The following is a 23982-nucleotide window of genomic DNA, read 5'->3' as shown; positions in this document are numbered from 1 at the left end:
AGACGTGCCTATGTGACTGACCAGTCAAAAGTCTCAATCGCCCGGAGAGGGGCGGAGCGATCCAGGGTCGGCCCTCGTCGCCGATTGGTGGCCGCCCGCAGGGTGGCAGAGGTGGGGCCCTTGCGCGTACTGGAGAGAATTGCTATGGGCGGATCCCTGACTCCGATTGGCCCGCGCTCTGGGCCAGGCTTAGCGATTGGGCGCCAGCGTTGTCAGCCCGCGCGGGCGGGGCGGTGCTGCCCAGCTCTGCCCAGCTGGTGCGGGGCCGAGCGCAAGCCGCGGCGCTAGGATCCGAGTTGGAGACATGTCCTCCGGGGTGGCCGCGCGCCACGACGCCAAGAAGCTGGTGCGCTCCCCAAGCGGCCTGCGCATGGTGCCCGAGCACCGCGCCTTCGGAAGCCCGTTCGGCCTGGAGGAACCGCAGTGGGTCCCAGACAAGGAGGTGCGTCCCCGCCCGGCCTGGTCCTGGCCCCTCGGACCTGCCCGCGCGCGACAACCCCCCGCCCCCCCTTCCTCCCGGCCACTGCCCTGGACACGCTGGGCCTCGCGGCCGCGGCTCCCCTTCCGGGGTTCCCGCACTCTTGTCTTCCCACTCTCGAAGTCTGCTTCCTCTCGCCTGCGATTCCGCGGCTGTCCTGGGCCGAGCCGCTGCCCCCGCCCCGCTGCGGGAGCGGGAGGCGAGGACTAGAGGCGCGCCTGCCGCGTGCACTTCGGCGAGTGGCAGGGGCGAGCCTCGGTCTCCAGAAAGCGAGGCCGGTCCGCACTTGTGCCGGCGGGAGGACGGGGGCGCCATGAGCTCTCCGGCCTGGGGTGGGTGCGGCCCTCTGGAGACCTCGGAGTTTGCACTCAGAAGTTCTGGAGTCTGCAAAGCCAGGCCACTTCTAAGAAAACGGAGGCATTCCAGGCATTCCTTATAATTTCTTATTCCAGAGAAAATAAAAAATGCCTAAAAAAGCCAAAAGTACTGGTGACTTTTGGAACTGCTCTAAGTTACAAGCCCTTAACAAATTCTGATAACTGATTTTCCTCTCTCCCATTGGGGGGAATCTGCTACAGACCGCAGAGGAGTGAAATCAGGTGTTCTTAGTGCAGCCAGCTGGCAGGCCCCTTGCGAAGGCACCTGTGCGCCCAGAAGCTGGGGAAAATAGCCACCTTCCACCTCTTAAGTTAGATCAGAGCCCTTTAGAAAGATGGCGCAGATCAGCACTCTGCTCCCAGAGGCCCAGAGAGGGTGCCCAGGCCACTCCTGGATGTGTTGGGTGGGGTCACACCCTTGACCCTCTGAGCAGGTCCCTGTGTACCTGGGGTTCCTGCCCTTCCCCTTCTGCACTTTACCCTTAGTGCTTCTCCACCCCCCACTCCCCAGAGCTCACAGGGCCTCTTTCCACCTGGCAGCCTGGCTTGTGCCCTAAAGCTGATTAAGCAGTAATACAGAGTGCATCCCTGAAGAGTGTGTGCAGAAATGAGGCAGGTGGCAAGTTTGTTATGTGTGTTGTATCACAATAAAAAAAATGAGGAAAAAGATGATTTTTAAAGGTAATATGACTCTCCTGTGGATAGAAGTAAACATGTGCTTCGGCTCATTAGTTCACTCAGGAACCCTGCAGGCCTTACAACCTGTTCAACGGCAGGCTGGGAGCATAAACTGACAGATCAAATAGGGAAGAGCTGGGACCAGAACTCCGAAGTGGGTGATAAAGTGCTGCCCTTAGCAAGGCTAGACCAGCAAGTCTAGACTGGAATTTCTCGCCTTTGTCCTGTTGCCCCTTAAGAATTTAACTTTTTAGACTGTTCTTTCCCTAACTAACCCCCAATGAAACATTTGCACATGACCTTAAGCCAAAGGCTAAGAAGCAATCCCTGATGAAATCCTTTTTTTTTTTTTTTTTGGTGGTGGTGCTGGGGATTGAACAGAGGGTCCCATGTATGTAAGGCAAACAATCTACCAACTGAGCTATATCCCCAGCCCTCCTGATGATATCTTTGAATAAGAGTTTTTAAGGTGACAAGTGAAACTATATATTTGTGGTGTGCCCCTATAAAGTCTTAGTAGCAAATGCACAATGCTCACATTCATGTGGACCTTGTGGATGGTGTGAGAACATGTGGTCTGGACAAGGTGTTTTCTACCGAAGCATATTTTCCTGATTTTAGTTTCCACAGTTAAGCCTGTGAGCCCTTTTGGAATTACCTGTGATAACTGTTTCACCTCTTCCTCTAAGCAAGGTGCCTTTCTTTGCAGCTGGGCTCTTATAAAGGTGCTGGGTGGTGAGGTGGAACTGGGCTCTGCCCAGGCTGTCTTAGGAATGCTGGCATGGCTGACAAGCTGAGTTGAAATGCTGTTGGTGTGGTGTCTCTCATAATAAGCTTGGTTCCCACCCTGGAGGGCAGGCGGGGTTTCCCAGGACCATCCTCACCCCAGTGCATCTGAATTACGACTCACCAATCTGAGTAGCCCAAGAAGGCCCAAGAATCTGAGGGACCTAAAGCTCTGACTTTCAGAAAGTGTATTTCAAGGGCTGGGTTGTAGCTCAGTGATAGAGCGCTCACCTAGCATGCATGAGGCCCTGGGCTCCAGCCCTAGCACTGAAATGAAAAATCTCTTGAATTTTATTGGAGCATGGTCCTGGAGTCTAGAACCTGCCAGAGTTTTCTGGAGGAGCCTTGAAGAAGAGCAGGTTGGACTGGTTGGGATAGTCCCCAGGTCACTTCCTGTACTGGTTGCTGGCCCTCGGCGGAACAGGATGCACCCACTTTGCTCTGAAGGCCACGTGCTGTGCTTACCTGTGCTGGGAGGTGACCCAAGCACAGAGGTAGCCAGCTGTGGAGAACTGGCTTTTTGGTGGTTTGGAATGAGTGGAGAATGCAGTAGGACAGAGTAGCAGGGTCACTCCTGCCACTTATCTCCTCCCCTATCTCCTATCACCCGCACCTGGAGACTGCACCTACATCGCTGACTGTTCTCTCTGGCCTTTCTTCAGCTGGGTCAGTCTAAGTCCAGCCCACCCCGCATCTGCTGGGTTCTTGCCAGGTGATCACTGTGGCCCACAAAGGTTATGGCTTAGAGATGCTGCAAATTGAGGGGAGTATGCATGTGTCCTTCCAGAGGGGGGCCTGAATCTCTCTGGCTCTCAGTGAGATCGTGACCCAGAGCTGAGAGTTTTCTCTGGGTAAAGAAGGCTGTGCTCCCAGGAGCCTGTGGGGCCTCATGCCACGCAAGTTTGGAAGGTGCTTTGGGAGCTGGAGGCTGGGCTGGGGCCGGGCTGCTGGACATGCTGCCATAAAGACTTGAGTTTGATCCTTGAAACCCATCCTGCCCTTCCTTCCCATCTGTGGAACTGCCTACAGCTGTGGCTGCCCATGCTGTCATTTCCACACACGGGTCCTATAGATGAAGAACCAGTGGGGATCCAGGTACTGGGCTTGGGAGGGGTTGTATTCAATAGGACAACAGCCCGAGAGGAACTGAGTAGCGTGATGGGGCAGCTGGACCGGGAGTTCTGCAAGTGTCTCACAGGTCAGGCCAGAAAGGGCCTGAGCAGTGAGTGGCTCAGGATGGAAGTATGGCAGCTCCACAGTAAATCAGTAGGTCAAAGGCCTGAACCCAGAAGCCAGGTGGGCCGGGGCTGCTGGTAGAGAAGCTTCTCTCCAGTCAATCATGTATCTGGGCCTTTGCCCCACTTGGTCAGTAGCGACCCAAGTTGAGCCAGTGCTTTGTGGGCAGAGAGTGGGGATTTGGATGGCCTGCCAAGCATGGCCCGGTAGAGGGGGGTCAAGGGCACTGGTAACCTTCGGTAGGTCATGCAGGGAAGGGGAGTGCTTGGCCAGTGCTGAAGGCAGGGATTTCATAATTGTTTTCCAGGACCACAGGTAAGGTTCACCCTGTGAGGTGCCAAGGGCTGCCATAGCCTCCCCAGCTGTGGCAGGACGCTGCCTGGGGCACAGAGCTTCCTGAAGCCCTGTGGCTGGCTGAGCTTTTGATAATGTTAGGAGAAGCTGTCCGACATTCGAGGCAGGGGATCCTGGATGTGTCCTCCTCCTGGGACAGTCCCCACCTTTCACTGGCTGAGTTGCCTGACAACCCTGTAAACTGAAAACCGGAGAGCAAGGCAGAAGGTTCTAATGCTCGAGGTGCGGATGATGCCTGCCCCTTCTGCATTCCAAATGAGGACACATTTGCAGCTATGGGTCTCTGAGGACTTCCTCCTGAGGCATGCAGAATCCCAGCACCACTGGCTTCTGCACTGGACCAGTACTACAGCAGGCCCTCAGGACCTGATGGAACTTCCTCAAGGCTGCCCGCTCACATGCATAGCTTTTGCAGAGTACCTGTGCACCAGCCTGGTGCTGGAAACACCATCTACAGGGGTCCATGGACTCGAGGGAAACCCCTGCCTTTGGGAAGCATGCAGAGCTCATGGAGTCGAGGCAGGGCAGTAGGTGATGGTAGTTCTATGTCCTTGACAGCCGCTCCTTGCCATTGTCTTCCAGGTCTGCATGTGAAGAGGCTGAGACCTGGAGGGGCGTGCAGAGCAGGGAGAGTGTTCATGAGTCTGCTAGTTAGGGCAGCAGAGAGGACAGTGAAGAGCCTCTGGGACTTGTAGCGGCAGCCAGTGTATGATTTATTGTGTTTCTGGCTGACCAGAGTTTATATGGCTGGTGTCAATTGAGGCAGATATCTGGGACAAGGTGCTACTCTCTGTGGTCCCTGCACTGTGCAGACCTGATGTCGCTGGTTATAGAAGATGCCCAGTGGCCATAGTGAGCCCGTGTTCCTCCTCTGGACTGAGGCAAGGGCAGATGGGCCACGCCACATTTGTCAGTTTTTCAGCCCCAGGTGCAGGCTGTCAGAGCTGCAGATCTGTGTTGAGGAGCTGAAGTCTCAACTGGATGCTGAGCGCCAGGATGACAGTGTAGCACTGCCCTGTGTCCTTAGTTGCAAGATCTGGAGCCACTCATGTTAGATAGTCAGTGTGAGATAGAGTCAGCTCTGTTATAATGTGGCCATTTCCAATCCTGCCTCCTCTTTGAGATATTCAAGCCATCTCTGGTCTTCCTGGCCACTGAAATGGGAAAGGAGGCTCTCTGTGGAAGTCTCTGCTCACGTCTTGAATGCGGACAATTCCGGATGAATATTCAACCGAGTCCTTAGTCACTGAGGGCAAAGTGGCCTTCATCTCTCCCTCGGGTTCCTCTTGGGATCCACTGCTGAGGAACCTGTTCATTGTGCACTTGTGTCCAGGTTGCCACTGGCTGCCCAGGGCCATGTCCTGACCTGGGGTCTCTGGCAAGTCTAATCACAGGGATGCATCTATCACACCAAGAGGCCATCCCTGCCTACCTTCCAGCCTTCCTGGCACATTTTAGTTAGGTCCTCACAGAGGCTGTGAGGCTTCCAGGGCTATAGGTCCTGGCCTGGGGAGCCCAGCGAGCGGGACATGGGGAAAAGTAAGTACAGCTCGTGGCATGAGAGTCTCCATTTTCATGGTGATAGTTTCCTTTGCTTTGTTAGAAGGATGTGTGATGGAACTCCTTACTAGCCAGGGTCCTAGTGTCTGCCACCTGGGTGTCAGGCAGGGAATTAATGGGAACAGCTCTGTATTGGCTTAGCCAACGTGTCTCCTACCAGCAGGAGGCCATTTCAGGACAGAACCTTCCCAGTTGGGGATGAACAAGTTCACAGAAACCACCCTGTGGCCACAGGGGTTTGTGCCAGGACACCTACCTGAATTTGAGTGTGTCCTGGTTGTGTTCTGAGTGGGAACTGTACACAAAGCTAGGACCTCTGGTTCCAGAAGCAACTGAGGGCTGCATGTGCACAAGTGGAAGCTCGAGGCAGCGCTGTCACCTAGGTGGTGACATGAGGACTGGGTTGTGACTTGTTCCAAGGTCTCTGTTGCCTGCAAGGGGACCTTGAAGACTTGGGTAGCCTTCTAGCTGAGGCTACCCACAGTGCAACATGACCTTGGGCTTGCGGCTGCAGGAGAGGGCTGGGAGCTCAGTGCTGGCAGGGGTCCAGCAGCAGGAATTGGACAGGCCTCAGTCCACAGGGTCTTGGGTAGAGGGCTACCACCACCACCCATGAATGACTGCGGGGTGTTGGGTCAACATGCTGGGCATTGTAGTGAGCCTTTTAATTTGCTTTCTAAGGGGATTGATCCATTTCAGTTCTGATTGCTGAAGACCAGATGGTCTGAAGCAAGCTTGGAAGCAGGTTTCTGTGGTTTGTAGCCTCTCAGCCTCCCTTCCTGCAGTGCTTCCTCAGTGTCAGGACATCCCTGTCCCGTGTCTGTGAAGGCTCAGGCCTCTCCTGGGTGCCCGCATCCCATCTGCCCCAGCTGGGGTCATGCACTGTGTGTGCAAGGCTATCCAGGGCATGGGGTTCTTTTAGACAATTCAGAAAGAAGGTGATGATCAAGCCCTGTTGGGAGTGAGCAGACTCCCCACGGTCAGGAGCCACAGAGCCTCCCGTGCTGTGCTCTGTTCTGGGATAGTGAAGAGAATGTACTTCCTCAGGGTCATAGTGACCCTGGTGGTGTCTAGCCACAGAACCTGAGGTCCTAGAGTACTGGGAGACATTCTTGTTCTCTGGACTTCACTGGCACCAGGCCACCTAGAGAGAACATTTGTTTTCTGCTCTGGGCGTTGCTATGAAACGGCTTCTCTGAACTGGGACTATTTAATTTGATTCTGAGGTTCTGCCTTGAAGAAAATTCAAGTGTGAGCCAAACGCAGCACACACAGCGCTCTGGTTGCTGTTGTGGGAGGGACTGCAGCAGAGGCGGGAGGGAGTGCAGCAAAGGAGGCAAGCACTGCGAGGGGCTCTGTCCAGCCCTATTCACCATGTGGCCTGGCCCTGTATGCTAACCACGTGGCAGGTGCCCAGCCATTCTGTCTGCATGTGCAAATGCTGAATGCATAGACGTCTAATTGCCAGAAGGTGTAGCCTCTAGAGTCCTGGGCTGTGGGCAACAGTCCCCTCCTTGTGCCTGTTCGAGGAAGCAGTGTCAGGGCATCTCCAGGCCAGGCGCCTATCCACATTGAACCCCCTTGTCCCAGATATTCTCTAACAGGCCCTGGTTAGGTCCCAAACCCAGAATCCACTCTCAAGTGTGTAGACTTTCATCACTTGGAGTTCCGCTGCTTGAGCAGGTTCCCTGGACATTCTTCCTTTGTAAATCAGAGTGGTAACATGTCCTTTCCTGGTCCAGGTTAATCCTTGCTGTGAAGTGTCATGGTCATTTCATGATGCCAGCCTTTGGCTGTAACAGCACGAGGGCTGGACAGAAGCCACTAGCATGTGCTGCCACTGGATCTGGGGTCAAAATGACCCAAGGTACTGTGATGCAGACAGCTAGTCCCATGCCCTGGGGACCCTGCAAGACTCTGGCCACTAGGCATTCAGGCCAAGTCCCAGCTGGTGCTCCTGCAGGTCTTGGAATCATCTGTCTCATCTGAGGCCTTGGGGCTGGGCCCACTGAACCTGGCTTCTAAGCTGGGTCCTGAGTTAAGGCATGCTACCCTGCTGCTGGCTGTCTCCAGGTGCAGGACGAGAGATTAGCTTTCTGGACAGTCTCGGTCCCTCTTGCCCCTGCCTCAGCAGATTAGCTAAGTGACGGCTGGATTTTAATACTATGTTGCATTCTCTCCTAGTGTCCGAGATGTATGCAATGTGATGCCAAGTTTGACTTTATCACGAGAAAGGTGAGCTGAGGCCATCCAGTGGGTGGTGGTAGGTGCATTCACCAGGCAGGCACCCAGTGGGGGACAGTAAGCCTCTTTCTGGGAGGGGATGATACTGTAGGATCCTTTGGATTCAAGTGATGCCTTGTTCTGGTGGGTCCTGATGCGTCACATGCTGCTTCTGCACTGCTGGGGCTCCTGCAGGGACAGGCCCCACAGGCTGCCCTCAGGAGCACCCTTCCTGCCTCGGCAGCACACAAGAAGGGTGTCCTGGGCAGCAAGATTTGAAAGTTGAAAAAAGTTGGAAAGTGGCCTTTTTGATTAGTTTTTAAAAAGACCCAAGCTAAGCAGAGCCTGTGAGGAAGACCCTTGTTGGGCTCCCACAGAAGTGGCACAGAGCCTCAGGTGCAGGGCAGGCTCAGGACACAGGTGCTCACTGCCTGCCTCTGCCGCTAGCACCACTGCCGCCGCTGCGGGAAGTGCTTCTGTGACAGGTGCTGCAGCCAGAAGGTGCCACTGCGACGCATGTGCTTTGTGGACCCTGTGCGGCAGTGCGCGGAGTGCGCCCTCGTGTCCCACCGCGAGGCAGAGTTCTATGACAGGCAGCTCAAGGTGCTCCTGAGTGGTAAGCACAGCGGGCAGGCGCCCCTCACTCCACCTCTGTCTCGCCCTCTGGATTCGTTTAGGAGCAGTCCTAGAGCCTGCTCTGCTCTTTAGAGGTGGAAATGTCTACAGTGTGGTTCTGACTTCCCTGGGCATAGCCTTCAGGTGGCTGTCATTTGTGACTGTGGCCCTCAGAGAAGTGGTCCAGAGACAGCAGCCTCAGCAGGTGCAGCCCTGGCTCTGAGGCTGTCCTGGGATGAGGTGGGAGAACCCCAGGGGCCGTGTCTGCCTCAGAGCCTCTGGGGCATGAGCAGTCCGCCTGGCCACAGGCCTACTGCTGCTCTGGTCTGGGCCTTGTGTCCTTTCCTTAAAGGATGTTTAAAAAAAAAAAAAAAAAATCCCAGGTGCTCTACAGGCAGCAAGACCGATTCCCTGTTTGATTTCTTGGCCTCCACTTGGCCTCCACTCACTGCTGCCTTTTGCTCCATGGGGCTTACCCTGCCTCCGCTTGTCTCTGTGGGAGGCGAGGGTGAGCGTGTGCAGCCTGGGGAGGGCAAGTGGAAGCAGCACATGGAATTTGCTCATTTGGTTTTTGTCTCCCAAGGAGCCACCTTCACTGTGACTTTTGGAAACTCAGAAAAATCTGAAACCATGGTTTGTCGTCTTTCCAACAACCAGAGGTAAGAGCCAGAACCCCACTTGGTGCTGGATGGTGCTGTCACGTGTTGTGGGCCTCAGTCATGTAGTTGGAACCCTTTTGTTTGGGTAGATGCTTGATTCTGGACGGGGACAGCCATTGTGAAATTGAGGTCGCACACATCTCCACTGTGCAGGTTCTCACGGAAGGCTTTGCTCCTGGAGGTATGTGCTTGGTGGCCTTCCTGAGCAGGAGGGTATGGTCACATGAGGGGGACAGCAGGCATGAGCATTTGGGCCCAAGAGGCCTGCCTTTCTCTTCTGTGAGGCTTGTCTTCAGTCAGTGGATTTAGAATGTGCCAGGTGAGCAGGGACTTAAAACCTTAAGATAAAGGAGGAAGCTCTGCATGCCTGTCTCGATGGTGTCCCACTGTGTAGATCGCCCCACTCACTATTGGACAGTGCTCCTAGTGCTATAACTGGTGGAGTGGCGGCTGGCAGAAAAGTGGCACTCGCTCCCACTGCCTCCTCCTGAGGTGGTTGACCTGCATGTGTCCCTGTTCCAAACCTGAAGATGGTGTTGAAGAAACCACCTGACCTAACCTCTTGCTCTCCGTTTTCTGAGTGGCTCTTGATTGTTCTTCTCTCCACTGCCTGCCTACCTTCTTGACGTAGAAAAAGACACACACACTTACAGCGTCCTGGAGAGCCAGCCCGCCTCCAAAGGTCAGCCTCGTTTTCTGTTGGCCACTCCCTCCAGCATGCAATGGGCCCTGTTTCTCCTCTGGCCACTTTGCTTCTGTCTGGGGTGGATGGTTCATGCCAAGGTTCCTTGTAAAACTCACTTCTTTTGGCTGATTTGTGTTAAACAGTGGGCCCAGTACATGGGTCTACAGAGTATAAATGAAAATGTCCCAGAAGAAAATATATTTGCTTAGTTCTTCTATTTCAGGGAAGAAGCATTACCACATAGTTGCTGGCTTTTTGTCAGTGTCTGCCAGCCCTGAGCAGCTGAGGAAGCCCAGAGGCACTGGGCCTGTGGAGAGGGCAGCAGCTTGCCACCCTGTGGCCTGGCTAGCTGTGCCCACTGTGACTTTCTGGCTCTTAGCACCTTTGTCTCAGCCCCTGAAGCAGCACTGAGTATATCAGGCCTATGCTGTTCTACCTGTGTTCCCTGAATGTAGGGACACACATGAGGCAGCGAGCTGGCTGAAGAAACCCTGGTGCCAAGGGCAGTACTTGGATAAGCTAGGGTCAGCCCCCATGACCCTGCTGCCTGCCTTCACCTAGGGAGCCCAAGGCCAGGAATACAATTCACCACAACCCCTCCCAAGGCCATGGGGAAGGTGGCCAGGACAGGGATGGCCTCTGGCAGGTCCTGTGAGTGTAGGTAGACTTTCTGCTGGGCAGGTCATAGGACTACTGGCACCACATGTCCTCAGAAGGTTTTGGGAGTAGTGACCCCTGTACTGCCCAGCATTTTCTTAGATCCCTTCCTTAAAGTCCTATAACCCTTCTTCCTGTGGAGGGTGGGAGTAGGGATAGTGTGAACCACTTCTTGAGCTGCAGCAGCCTGAGGAGCTGCCCAGCAGCCTGGGCTATTAGAGCAGCATGACACTTGTTCTTTTGAGAGCCAGAAAGGAAGGGTTTTCTGGTCAAAGGGCAAAAACCTCATAGACAACAGGGGCCCATGGCCATGTTCCAGTATTTACAGGTGGTGGGCAGAGCCAAGGTCTGCCTGCTGCGAAGTCTCGGGGGGGCAGCTCAGCCTGAGATCTTCGGCAGGAGCCCTGGGCTTGTGCAGGAGCAGCTCAGGAAGCTCTGGACACAGTTCTGCAGCGGACACGGTGCTCTTGTGTTGGTCAGGCCCCTTCCTAAAGACCACCGGCCTTACAGTCAGTGCACTCACCTGCTAACCAGTGGGAATCAGCTGTGACTGATCTCCATGGTGACTCATCGTGAATGTGGGGCTTCCTCCTGTCACCAGGTAGAAGGCTACAGGTGCAGCTGCACAGGGGCCCTGTGAGACCTGTGGTCCTTTCTCCAGTGCTTTGTTTGTTGAGCAGGTGCTAGAGTCAAGTCACAGTGTCTGGGGCAGCTGATCACAGCCCAGGAACGGGAGACTGGGTCTTTGCCACCCAGCTCCCAAACCAGACCTTGATGGCCTCCCATCAGGTCTGAGGGAGCAGCACGTGATAGGATGGTGTGGCGTCTCTCTGACATCAACGGTCTGCTCAGCTGAGGTCCTGGTCTCAGTAGAGGATGGCGGTAGCCTCTGACCTCTAGGTATGAAACCAGCTATGAAGTGACTGTCCAGTTGGCCTGTCTGATGACCAGTGCTCTTGAGATGGCTTCAGCACTCCTGCAGCCCTGGCTGTGGACAGGTATTATCTGGGAGTTCTCTGGAGGCAGGAACGGGCTCCATGGGACTCAGGAGGTGCAGCAGTTTCTGGATTTTCCAAGAACAGTTTTCTTGGTGATGCAGCTCCACGAGTTTGTCCCTGGAGGCACCAGACCAGGTTGAACTTGTGTTCTCCACAGAGACAGGGGCTCTCATCACCGCATGGTCCCAACAGGGCTGCTTCCTGAGTAGCACAGGGTGGGTCAGCACTGGCCACCATTTCATCAGGGCCCCTTTTGGCCACCTCACATCGTCCCCTTCTTCCAGGAGGTAATGCTCGGGCCACAGGCATGTTCCTGCAGTACACGGTGCCAGGTACAGAGGGCGAGGCCCAGCTGAAGCTGACCGCAGGGGAGGATGCAAATACCAGCAGGAGGCAGGCAACAGCATGGCTGGTAGCCATGCATAAGGTACCATGGGTGTGGGCGGACGGCTTATGGGCTCAGAGGAGAGCCGGCTTTTCCCAGAGAAGGACCTGCCAAAGCAGTGCCTTTGGAAGACACAGGGCTTGGCGCAGCTGGGTGCGGGGCTGGGTGTGCTTTCTGGTGTTTATTTTTGATCACCCTGCAGGCCGCCAAGCTCCTCTATGAATCTCGGGACCAGTGACCGTGAGCTGAAGGAGTGCAACTGTCACCAGGGCTAAGCCACTTGCCCCTGGCCAGGCACCACAGGGCTTCACCCTGCTATGTTGAGAAATACAATCCACCTATTTAGAGCAGCAAAGTGTTCACTTACCTAGTGCCGTATGCACGCAGCTCAGTTAATGCTTCACACAGCTGCGCGTCAGAGTCTTGGAGGCTGAGCTATTACTGCTGAGCTAATTTTAGCATAACCTGTATGACGTGTCCAGGCCCATCAGTGCTCACTTCACTAGTTCTCCCACAGAAACAAAGTGAGTGGTGGTAACTTTGGCCTCTAGTTTGCACTGGAGCCTGTCCGTTTCCAGTAGCCAATTTACAATGTTGCCTTAGCCTGTTTATAGACTCTCCATTGACCTTGTCACTAATTTGGGGCAATGAACAATCCTTTGATACTTCATAAAGCAGACAGCATCAGCCTTCTTTTCTACTTTTCACTTACTCTTTCATCTTATTAAAATGACTGTACAGCAATCTGTATATAAAGCATATGATTAAAACCTATTTTGGAAGTACAGAGCAGGCTCTGGTCTTACTGTGTCCCTCTAACCTGAGTGTGTGGCTTAGCTCAATCCTGCCTCCAGAACACAAGACACAGCTGGGTGTGAGACAGCAGTTTATTGTGCACATTTACACAGCGTCAGCAGTGTCGGGGACAGCAGAGCTGCTCCCAGTGGTGTCACTCAGTGCCACACCCTGTGCAGTCAGCCATCAACTGCAGCTCTGCCTCTGAGTCCATACACATATTTACACACAGATCATACACAAGATGCACATGGAAAATAAAGCCTAAGGGCCTGTGTGTTAATGAGAAAGAACATTTCCAACATAGTTCTGGTAGTTTTGAATGGTCTAGTTGAAAAATAATCTTGGTGTATAAAAAGCCTGTCCACACAATTCAGGTTCCAGTTCAGGGTCTGCCTTGTGTGGAACCAGGGATCAGGGCCAGCACTGCTGCCTTCCAGCTGGCTTTGTCTGGACTGGTCCCTGCCCTGCTGCTGCTGCCTCAGAGGCCTTGACCTGTCCTTGCCCAGACTTGTGTCTGACTATACTCAGAACAAAAACAGATTCAAGGTGTGCAGCCAGAGGCTGTAGGAATCCGAACCATGTGTGCCCAGAAATGGAAGTCCAGCCCCAGCAAAGGGCCAGCAAGAAGCTGGACACTCCACTCATCTGTGCAGAAAGACCCCTGGGGATATCCACAGGGGCAACCACAGGACAGTATGCCCACAGCGGCTCCTTTGGTAGTAAAAGGAACAACTGTGGGGAGGTAAGGAAGGGTGGGTTCTGGGGCTCTCAGAGGTGGGCTGCAGTGGGGGCATCTGGCAGCAGCTTGGTTTCACGGTGGGGGTACAAGAGGTGGCCTCAGGGCCAGGTCAGAGCTCAATCTTCACTGGCAACCAACAGGGGTCCTAATAATTACAGGGCTTCTTATTGGCAACAGGGGTGGGAGTTCTGAAAGCTGGGTGTTTATTTGGATTTACAGTAATTGGCAAAACTCGGTCCTCTTGGAAGCAAAAGTACCTCTCCCAGCTGCGGTGGACTGGAGAAGGCCTCACCTGGGAAGTGCAGGAATTCACATTATGGGTGGTGTCTGCTAAAGTGAGCACCATGAGGCCATCCTAGCGTCAGCTTTCCCCGGACAGCTGATCCTCTCCAGCAGCTCCTGGGAGCCAGCAAGACTGTGGTGCTCCAGGGGGAAGCTTAGGCAAGTGTTCGCTGCCGGGGCTTGATCCGTGGATACAACTGGGAAGAAATGGACACGGCTGGGGTGACCAGGAACTGGCCTCCAGGGGCCTTTCACATCTGCCTCTGCATGCCCCCGGAAGGCTTGTCCTCCTTGGCCCAAACACAGCTACCCCTCTCCTCTGAGACTCTCCCAAACTACTATTTCAAAGGATCCCACCCCAGAGTGATCTGTTCCTATCTTTCTGGCAGCACTTCATGCCACCCTAAAATGCATCACTGTCCACTAGGCCGTTGACAGCATAAGCTCCCTCAGGGCAGGCATCTGCCAGTGGATGAGGAACACCTGACAGTTCTGTCACAGCACATGGGAGAAGCAAGCAGGGTGGCCCTCTGCCATGAAGGAGACAGCTGGCAACCTACAGAATCTGCCCCAGCCCGCCACCTGTCAAGATGGGGAAGGTCTAGGTGGGTGGCCTAGCTGCTTGCCAAAGTGTGCCATGAGCAGAGCACACTGGGCAGCAGCTAGCCAGTGCTCCTGGCCTCCACATGGCCCAGCTGCTCCAGGGGTGGGTGCAGGCCAGTCACCTCCAAGAGCTCTGCCTGAATCCCAGCACCTCAACTCTGCAGAGCAGGGGCTTGCCCATGTGCAGAGCAGGCTGCTGAGGCTTTAAGAAAGGTGCCCCCCCCCCCCCCCCGGTCCCCAATAGAACCAGAACCCAGGCCAAGAGGGGGATCCTGTGATTTTGGCCAAGTACACAAAACCAGCTGACTTTCCAACATAACCTTCTAGCATACCACATGCTTACCCCCAGCAGGTTTTTGGGCACATAGCCCTCCCGGTCCCCGAGCCGAGCCCACCACCAGTCCGTCTCGCTTTCGTCCTTGCGCCTCAGGATGGTGATGGCATCGCCTTCGTGGAAGGACAGCTCGTCGCTGTTCTGGGCCTCGTAGTCCCACAGGGCGTAGACTGCACCTTTGTTCATCACTCCCAGCTTCTCCTGTACCCCTGGGACCAGAAAGCCACAGTAAGGCCTCAGCAAGGGCAGTCCAGAGAAAGCAGCCCACCAAGGAACAAGGCGACACTCTGCTGCTCAAGGTGGCTCACATGGGCTGCAGGCCAGTGAGGTTAGAAACAGGGTCATTCCACCTGACACTTCCCAGGCCTAGCTGAGCCCTTCAGCTTACTGCACACAACCCTCTCTCCATCCCTGCAAGATAGTACACTTGTCCCTCTGTGTCCATGAGGTGTGGTTCCAGAAACCCTGCAGATACAGAGATCCTCAGGTGCTCGAGTCCTTCTTGCCAAAATGGCAGTGGTGTCCACATATAACCTACATGTGTCCTTGTGTACATCATCTCTAGATTACTTACTATACCTGAGGCAAGGTAAGTGGGTTTAGAGAATAATGACAAGGAAAGGGAATCTATACATTCAGTGCAGATGTCACTGTTTTTCAGATATTTTCTTTCTCTTTTTTTATACTGGGGACTAAACCCAGGAGCACTTTGTCACTGAACTACTTCCCCAGTCCTTTTTATTTTAAAATTTTGAGATAGGCCCTTGCTAAGTTGCTATCTTCCTGTCTCAGTTTCCTGAGCTGCTGGGATTACAAACATGTGCCACCATGCCTGGCTTTTCAGATTTCGATCCATGGTATAGGTTGAAGCCAGATGTGGAACTCCTGGATATGAAGTTCTACTGAAATGCTGGTTCCAGAGGTAGAGGTACGTTGTTCTAAAGGGCATTTTTTAAGATAAAACTTAGAACAAACTTTCAGAAGTTGGTGGCTAAGCAGCAGCAACTGCTCACGACCCTGTGCCGTGGCTGCAGAGTGAATGCATGGCCAAGCACTACATGGAGTGCCCCGAGAAAGGGTCTTCTGTGGGACATTTCATTTCTAGAGGCAGCAGAGTCACACTGGGGAGCCATCTTCCCTCAGTAAGTGCTGCTGTGATGGCAGCCTCTGTGCTTGCTGAGTCCCACAACACTGTAGGAACCTGTCGGCCGGCTCTATGTCACTCTCCCAGGGCCTACCACAGGGCTTGGCATATATAGAATGAATGCCTGTGACTGCCTAACCCTTGGAACAGAGAAAACATCCAAGCTCTGGGGAAACCTGACCCCACTGGCTACGACAGCTTGATCAGGGGAAGAGCTTCACCCATCAAATGGTTCAGGGGATAAGTGGCCAACCCCAGGCCAGCACAGGGATGGAGTGGCCCCACTGCAAGTGCTGGTGTATCACAGCAGCCAGTGAACAGATGAGTGCTGCCCAGCCATCCACACACCCAGCCCCTGTGCCCCAAGGGGAACCTCTGTGCAAAGCACAGTGAGGTCACTTTTACTTTTTAGCAACAGCACAGAATCCCTCTGACAATGTGGATATTCAAATGTGTTTGCAGGAGTGAGTGGGCAGCGTACCCAGTTTCAAAGACCAGGAGCACTCAAGCACACTCTCTGGCCATTGGGATTACTGTGGCAGCACCTCTGCACACGATGCTGCCCTGCCCGGGTGAAGAAGCCAAGATGCACCAGACACCCTACATACCATACAGAAACTGGGAACACTGGATGTAGCCTTCCTCCATCTCCTCACACTTGTCTGCAGCAGTCTCGATGTCACTGATGGTTGAGGCAAAGATGGCAGCTCCACTCTCCACCAGCTGCTTGCAGAGGTGCACGCTGTTGCAAGAGGCTGCGCAGTGTAGTGGTGTCCTAGAACCAGAGGGGCGAGGGTGTGGGTCTGGTGCTGTCCAGGGCTACCTGGCTCCTGTGTGATGCGACCCTCAAAGGAATCCTTACAAAGGTGCCATGCCTTCGTACTGGGCAAGTTTCTCCATGTGTTTTTAAAGATCTGACCTCCACTGATGGATTGTGGACCATATATCAATTTTATTTTTTGATTTTTTTCTTTTTTTTTTTTGGTATCAGGGATTGAACTCAGGGGCACTTAACCATTGACCCCCATCCCCAGCCCTTTTTTGTATTTTATTTAGAGACAGAGTCACATTGAATTGCTTAGCGCCTCGCTGCTGTTGAGGTTGGCTTTGAATTCACGATCCTCCTGCTTCAGCCTCCCAAGCTGTTGGGATTATAGGAGTGTGCCACCATGCCTGGCCACATATCAGTTTTTGAGAAGGGGACAGGCAGAGAACAGTTTAAGGAATGGCTTATAAATATGCTCACTGCACAGAAATGTCAATGCACTTAACATGCTGAGTGGACCTTTACAAACGGCTAAGATGGCAAATCTTATGTGTATTTTATAATAATTTTAAAAATAAATAAATAAATAAATAAACAGCACAGTGAAAGCTATAAGTTCAAAATACCCGCAGTGAGACCACAGGCCCTGCCCTGCACAGCAGCCGAGTCCTGATCCTGAAGGCAAATGGAAACAAGAACACATACACCTAAACCAATAACAAAGGGGGCTTTCTGGATTTACTGTTCACATATTCATACATGTGAATTCGTATTTCATACAAAATGTCTGAATAAAGGAAGAGTGAATAATTAGGAGAAAGATATGCAACAAAATGCTGGCAACAGCTGTCTTTCGGGGAATGAACTGATGGGTATTCTTGCCATACATACTTCCCAATTTTCTTTTTTTTTAATTATTTTTTTTAATATTTATTTTTGGTTTTCAGTGGACACAACATCTTTATTTTTTTATGTGGTGCTGAGGATCGAACCCAGCGCCCCCAGCACCCCACGCATGCCAGGCGAGCGCGCTACCGATTGAGCCACATCCCCAGCCCCCCCAATTTTCTTGACCATGCGCTTTTTCCTTTTGTAAGATAGGAGAAAGTGAGCCTCAACCTAACCCGTTGGGGGCCCTCACCATCCATCACTATCAGCAGCATTCACATTGACCCCGAAGTCCAGCAGGAACTTCACAATATGATGGTGACCGGCACACACCGCGTTGTGTAGTGGGGTGATCCCTTCATCATTGGGCTTGCTGGGGTCCTCCACCTAGGACAAGGACATGGGACACATTAGAGCCAGTCCTCCATCCCCTGCAGCACCCATGGGGTGGGTATGGCTCACCTCATAGATTATCCTCTGCACCAGATCAAACTCTCCTTCCAGAGAAGCATCTAGCAGCAGTGCCAGGGGGTTGAAGCGTACTCTCAGCCCATGCCCTGTCCGCTCGGAGTTGGGCTTCTTCAGGTTGGTCCGCTTGCTCTGTGGAAAGGAAGCATGCTTTCAATGACCTATGAAGGGAGGGCTAGTCCAAGACCTAAACCCATAGGAAGGAACAGCAGGAACTAAACCCTAAGGCAGTGGCTCTCCAAGAGAGCCCGGGGGCTACCTGAGGAGGGCAGTGGCATGGGCCTGAGCTCCTGGCTATTCTCACAGAGGGCAATGGCTGGTGTGAGTTGTTAGCCTACTTTTTTGGAAGACCCTGTGGGAAGGAATGGGGTCTATCACAGCCAACTGCTAGGCAGATGCAGCTCCCAGGGAGCTGGCAGCTCATCCTTAGGGACACCTAACATGGCTGTCAGCAGTAGCACTGAGATTGCAGGTGAAAGGACTACTGGATCCTGAGAGGACACCCAGCTGCTCTCTGGTCCACCAAAATTGACTCACCCAGGGGCCTCTGTCCAGAAGGTTCTTCCCTCCTTCTGCCCATTTCCCAGGTCCCAAAGGCAGCCTCCAAGGAGCACTGTGCACCCCTCCTTTGGGCCCCTTGGTCTCTCCTTACCCCGACAGCCCTCTCAGACCTAATTGTGGGTGGCAGGGACACGCCTGACCCCTAATAAGGTGAGTGCTGAGGGGAGTCCTGCGTTCGTCTCACAAGGACACCCACCACTGAGGCTGCCAGTGGGTGGATGGCAGGGGGAAGAGGTGCTGGAGGGACTTGTTCTTCTCCCGGAGATGGGGCTTCAGCCACAGGGCTTGGGATCTGTTCTGTGGAGGGGACTGGGGCCACATTGTTGTTGTTGTCCTCTGCGGGCTCAGCAGTTTGGTGGGTGGTTTGGGGATGGATGAGTTCCTCAGGTTCAGGGGAAGGTAGCTCATTATCGTTGGCATCTGAGGATGGGGCAGGCTCCTCAGGGAGTGGGGCTGTGGGCTGGGCAGAAGTAGACTCATCCAGGTTGCCGTTGGTGTTGGTGTTTCCATTGTCCACGTCAGCCAAGGTGCCCACAAAGTCCTGTGAGGGGCTGGGCTGGTAGAAAGGGGTGCCCTCCATGCCACCAGCCAGGGTGTTGAAGCGCTGGTACAGCAGCTTTTGGATGTTGGGTCCACTGGGGCCCTCTGGCTCTGTGATGGAGCTGCGCTTCTTCAGGGGCCGCGGTGCATTGGCCAGCTTCCTGCGCAGGGCCTCCAGGTCCGCATCACTCTGGTAGCGCAGCGGTGAGTGCACGATGGGTGTGAGCTTGGTGGGGCTGAGTGGCCGCGGCAGGCTCTCCACTGAGCTTCCCTCTCCAGGTGCAGCAGGGCCCTCCTGCTCTGGCTCTTTCTCAGCACATTCTGAAGATGGCTGAGGCTGTGAGGTGCTTATGCCCAGTGACCCATGAAGAAAGGGTAAGGGCGATGGAGATGTTGACCCGGATGGTAGGACAGGCTTGCCATACACTGGAAGAGAGAGGATAGGGCACAATTTCAACTTGGCTGCTGGGTCTTGGGGCTAGTCCCTAAGCACCTACTCCATCAGAGATGGGTTCCTACTGCTGTTGAGGATTCTGATTTTAAACCCCGTAGAAATCTTCTCTTACAAGAACCTCCTCTGGCTCCTTCTGCAAGGTGAATCTCTCTCCAGTGTAGTGGCTTTTATATTGAGGTTCCTAGAAGTGGGTTTTTTCAAAGGCAAAAAAGGTTGCTGATCTGACTCGCTGCCTTCAACAAGGCAAGGGAAAGAATAAAGTTGCTACACTCATGTGTGAGCCTTAGACAAGACAACATGAGGACACTGGCTCCGGGAGCAGGAAGGTGGGACCTGGCAGCCTAGGAGCTTCCCCAGGAGCCAGAATCCTGCCCACTGGTAACACTGTATGTCACCTGGGAGGTCCTGGGCACACCTGGGAACCCAAGAACTATAAGTCTGCACACTGCAGTCAGAGCCTGAGAACACCTGAGGCAGCCCAACCCAGATCTGGCCCAAAGGACCCTCTTGCGAGGGTCAGAGGCACTATCAGCTCAGGGTGTATGGCACTGAACTACATTCTTTCATTTGCTTTCCTAGAAGGGCCTCACCCATCCCCACAGCTTTTCTCCCCCATGGGCTGGGGGGACTCCAAAGAAGTAACACCCTCCTCAACTCACCCACTCCCAGGTCTGGCTTAGTCACAGAGAGGAAGCCCAGAAGGCATTGGTCAAGGCTTACCCCTGGCCTCTGCTCACCAGATAGCTTCTAGCACAAGTTTCCATAAAGCAGGAGGAAAAACAAAATTCCTAGAATCTCACCCTTCTAGAAGCTGGATTTTCACGTAGTGTGGGAGGGTGGTCAGAAAGGTAGTCAGAGCAGCAAAGTGCCCACTCATCCACCCGAAACCCACGGAGAGATGTATGTAAGAAATGTAAGCTTTTGCTTTAACCTAAACAGCAAGTGGCTCCAATGTCAGTCTGTACTTTCTTAATTAGAGTATAACTTCCTAGCCCCCCAAGGAGGGGATAAACTCACCATACCTGCTTTAACTGACTTGTTTAAGGTGCCGTGCACTGCTGGTTGGTAATTCTTAGGTGGTGTGGCTTGTTGGAGGTACACAGAGTATATGGAACTTGAATTCACGGTCTGGGGTCCTTTCCTGGGAGATTGTGGCCTTGATCCTTTATCAGCCAGGAAGGGCCTAATGGCCACCGTCAGTGGGAGTTCGGGTTTACCATCTCCAGCTGGAAATGCAGGGGGCCCTGCTGGCGGGTATGTGGGACTTGGAGGCACAGAAATCCTCTGCTGGATCTGCTGCGAGGAGCCTGGCTGTGGGACACTGGCTGTAGGGGGCAGCGGGGCAGGCTTCGGCCGGCTGGGTGGGCCTGCACTGGGTCTGGGTGAGCTGCCTTCTTTCCTCCTCTCCAGGGAACTTGCTGATCCTGGGCCCAGGGGTGCAGGACTTGGGTATGTTCCATAGCTTGGAGGCAGCGGCTTGCCTGCACCAGGGATGGGAGGTGGTCCTTTACCAATATCCACACCCTAAATTTAGGTGTTGAGAAGAAAAACAAAGTCACCCTTTGAAAAGTGAAGCACATTTATACCCATACTTGCAAAAGAATACACAGTAGGATCTGCAATCCTTCAAATCAGCTTGTGATTATGACACAGGGAACACTGTTGGGCTCATCATTTGCAAAACTGAGGCAAAAGTCATGTGCACTTGTGTTCTGTCTGCACAGGCCCTAAAGGTGCAGTGACTCTAGGATTCTGGGGGTAATGTGGATTAATTTGCCTCAAATCCTGAGTATGACTAAGGCAGAAGGGGCTGGTCCTTAAACTCCTAGTACAGATGGCCTACCATCTTCTCTGTGGCTCCCAGTGCAGACAAGGGCAGAGGCTGGCTTGAGATTGCACCCTGCTTTAGAGCCCCCTCCACGCCTGGGTCCTTCCAATCCACAGTGGCCATCTGCGCCGGCTTCATCGAAGAGCCAGAATTCTGCTTTAATGTTGGCCAGCTTCCATCATTAGCTTGAAAAGAGCACAGAATTTAAGTGAAATTTTTCTTGATATTAGTTGAACCAACCCAAAAGTACACCCTGCCAGAAATAAAAATAGCACTGGGACTTCACATTCTGAGGGAGCTCTGTTAACCAAGTGGACAACCACCATCTGGCACATGGAGCTATTGATCTGCACAGACCCCCACAGTCCTGTGAACAAGCCCAGGGGCATCCTCTGTGGGTAACTCCTGGCCAGTGTGGCCAGCAAGGCCAGCAACTCAAAGACCACGCTAAGGTTGGTATAGGACAGGCTACACCCACTGTAGTACAGGTCAAGTCCATTAAACCTACAGAATAAAGCAAGCACCAGCACTTAGCTTTTGAACACTGTTTATAAATACAATTGCATTCAGCAATAAAAAAGGGATCTTTTTTTTAATTCTTAAAGATTTATCTTTTGATTTCCTAACAGGTTTGACCTGTACTACTAGCATGACTAATCAAGTTTCTCCTTTAGTGAGGAAGTCTTTTCTGCTAAAATAATTTGCAATCACAAGAGGCCAGCACAGTTCCCACTGATGTGCTGCAGTGATTAGAAAGCCGTCATCATCCCCAAGTTTCCAGGAAAGCCACTGAAAAGATTTATGTTTTTATAGAGCATTTTCCAAACTGAAAAAGGGTGCAGAGGTGCTCCCTAGTCATGTGGGGCCACACACCATATGACCTGTGTGTCACGGCATCTATGGATCACAGATGTGTACCCTGAGTGGGCACCTGCTTTGCTTCAACAGGCAAGGTGCTGAGCTGCTCTGACGCGGAGACTGCTCTAGCCACCAGCAGTTTGGGATGGGCAGAAATCAGCATAAGTAGGAGGGGTAACTAAGAAGCACAGGGCAACCATTTGTCTTCATGCCCAAAATGAGCCAAAACATGAAGAGTAAGCTTCCCAAATGTGCTCTGGCACAGTCTGAGTGCAGCAAGCCACACACAGGCTGCTCTGGAGCCAGCCTGACCCACAGTGGTGCTGCTGAATGATTCCTACAGGGCTGAGGGCACCAGCCAAGCCACCAGGCCCCAGCCAGCATCTGGGCCAGCACAAGCTGTCAGCCTCCTGTAGACCACACATGCATGTGCCTCCATCCTCTCAGTGTCCTCTGAGAGGAGCATTCTGTGCTGGCGGGGAAAAGCAGAGCCCACTTGAGACCCTGTGAGACAAGCAGAAGGGGCAGGTGCCAGCCAAGGGACCTGGATTTCTATCCTTTCAGGGTCAGAGGGCACGTGGACGTTCAGTGGCTTCTGAAAGCCCACAGCAATGGAAGTTTTTATGAAATTATGAAGTAATCTCCTTTCCTGAGGACAGAGCTGGAGGCACAAAAGGCCAGATGCTGCTTCTTATTACTGTAATACTTTTCATTGTGATGGGAGATTCTTGCACTGAACATAAAACTGAAAGACTCATCATGAACTCAAAATCATATTAACTTATTTTTTTGGGGGGTGGTGCTGGGGATTGAACCCAGGGCCTTGTGCACACTCTACCAACTCAGTGATATCCCCTGTCCTCATATTAACTTTTGAAAAAGAAGCAAACAAACACTCCCCATAACCAAAACCCTGTGTGGCAGGGCCTATAACTTGGTGTTCAACTCTCCCGGCCGTTGATTGGGCCTGGGGCCTAACTCCACACCTGCCTGGGAAGAGACACCTATTTGCACAGTGCTGTTTCCATGTCCAGATGTGATGAACATGGAGCCAGCCTGACCCACAGTCGTGCCCGTTGTCAGTTTGGAAAAACAAATGATTGTTGATTCAGTCTGTGTGAAAGGAGATCAAAAGCACCCCGCTAAGCCCGTCAGCCCACATACGCTTTACGAGTGGGCTTGCAGAGTGCCCCAAGGAGCTGCAGTCAAGCCTGACGTCCAGGTCTGACACTGTCCACGCGCTGGTCACTCTGGATCTACTGTGGCCATCTGTGTGACACAGAACCAGGACAGCCAACAGCAAGGGGTTAGAGTCCCCACACGGAGATTTCATGTCCCAGCTCCATGTGTGAAGTTCTGCCCCCAGCTTGGGTGGACTCAGGTTTCCTGGGTCCAGTCGCTTTACACCACAGTGGAAGGACTGAGGCCAGGGATCTGTAAGGCCATCTTCTTCCAGCAAGCTGGTAAGGCAGCACAACACAGAGAGGGGAGGGCACAGGAGCCTTTCTCAGCTGGAAGGAGCTGGCTGTGCTCATTACCTGCACTGACACAGACAGCCACTCCTCCCACAGACAGGGTGGCTCAAACCATAAGCAACAGCTCATCAAAGAACACCACTGTGATCAGGGCCTCGGAGGGATCTGAGCAGGGGCTGTGGCGCCCAAGGACTTGCTGGTTCAGATGGAGCCCTGAGCCTCCCAGTGGGAGCAGCAGATATATCACTGTACCTACTAGGTGCCAGGTAGGAGCAAGTGTCACAAACAAAAGACCAGCACATATCAGTCACCAATTCTGAAAACAGGACACAACAGCAAACAAGCAGCAGCACTGCTTTCATAAATGAAGAGATGTCCCAGTGTGTCAGGACTTGACCTCCTGACGTTGTGTTAGAGGAAGACGAGTCAACCCGAGTCATAAAGAAAGTTCTACTTTAAAAGAGCCCCAACTTCTTTCTCTTATTTTTGTATTGGGGACTGAGCCAAGAGTGTCTACTGCTTAGCTACATCCCCAGCCACCACCACCCTTTTC

At 53.2% G+C, this 23982-nt stretch overlaps 2 protein-coding genes across 5 annotated transcripts in view; one reads left to right on the top strand and one right to left on the bottom strand.

Moving 5' to 3' along the window:
* The first annotated feature begins 233 nt into the window (after positions 1-233).
* Positions 234-12478, top strand: Zfyve21 (zinc finger FYVE-type containing 21). Of its 2 annotated transcripts, XM_027946623.2 has the most exons (8): positions 234-442; positions 7654-7704; positions 8140-8308; positions 8891-8966; positions 9056-9147; positions 9598-9648; positions 11591-11733; positions 11894-12478. In XM_027946623.2, exons 1-8 carry the CDS (start codon positions 305-307, stop codon positions 11927-11929), a joined length of 756 nt encoding a protein of 251 aa, XP_027802424.1. In that variant the 5' UTR covers positions 234-304; the 3' UTR covers positions 11930-12478. The 2 variants fall into 2 exon arrangements, with proteins under 2 accessions (XP_027802424.1, XP_027802423.1); XM_027946622.2 differs by lacking the exon at positions 9598-9648 and having other exon boundaries at positions 236-442.
* Positions 12479-12564: 86 nt separating this feature from the next.
* The window catches only part of Ppp1r13b (protein phosphatase 1 regulatory subunit 13B), a 77863-nt gene continuing 66445 nt past the window's right edge, over positions 12565-23982 (bottom strand). For all 3 annotated transcript variants that reach the window (XM_027946617.2, XM_027946618.2, XM_071607487.1), the window contains 8 exons: positions 21112-21281; positions 20291-20792; positions 18471-19240; positions 17708-17845; positions 17499-17632; positions 16200-16366; positions 14457-14656; positions 12565-13707 (listed from right to left, as the gene is read on the bottom strand). In XM_027946617.2, coding sequence (XP_027802418.1) covers positions 13666-13707; positions 14457-14656; positions 16200-16366; positions 17499-17632; positions 17708-17845; positions 18471-19240; positions 20291-20792; positions 21112-21281 — 2123 coding nt within the window. In that variant the 3' untranslated portion in view covers positions 12565-13665. The remainder of the gene's footprint in view (positions 13708-14456; positions 14657-16199; positions 16367-17498; positions 17633-17707; positions 17846-18470; positions 19241-20290; positions 20793-21111; positions 21282-23982) is intronic.

Source organism: Marmota flaviventris, chromosome 2 (assembly GCF_047511675.1).
Source record: "Marmota flaviventris isolate mMarFla1 chromosome 2, mMarFla1.hap1, whole genome shotgun sequence".
In the NCBI taxonomy this organism is placed as follows: Eukaryota; Metazoa; Chordata; class Mammalia; order Rodentia; family Sciuridae; genus Marmota; species Marmota flaviventris.
The sequence above is the reverse complement of the archived record's forward strand: the minus strand, read 5'-3'. Positions and strand labels throughout refer to the sequence as shown.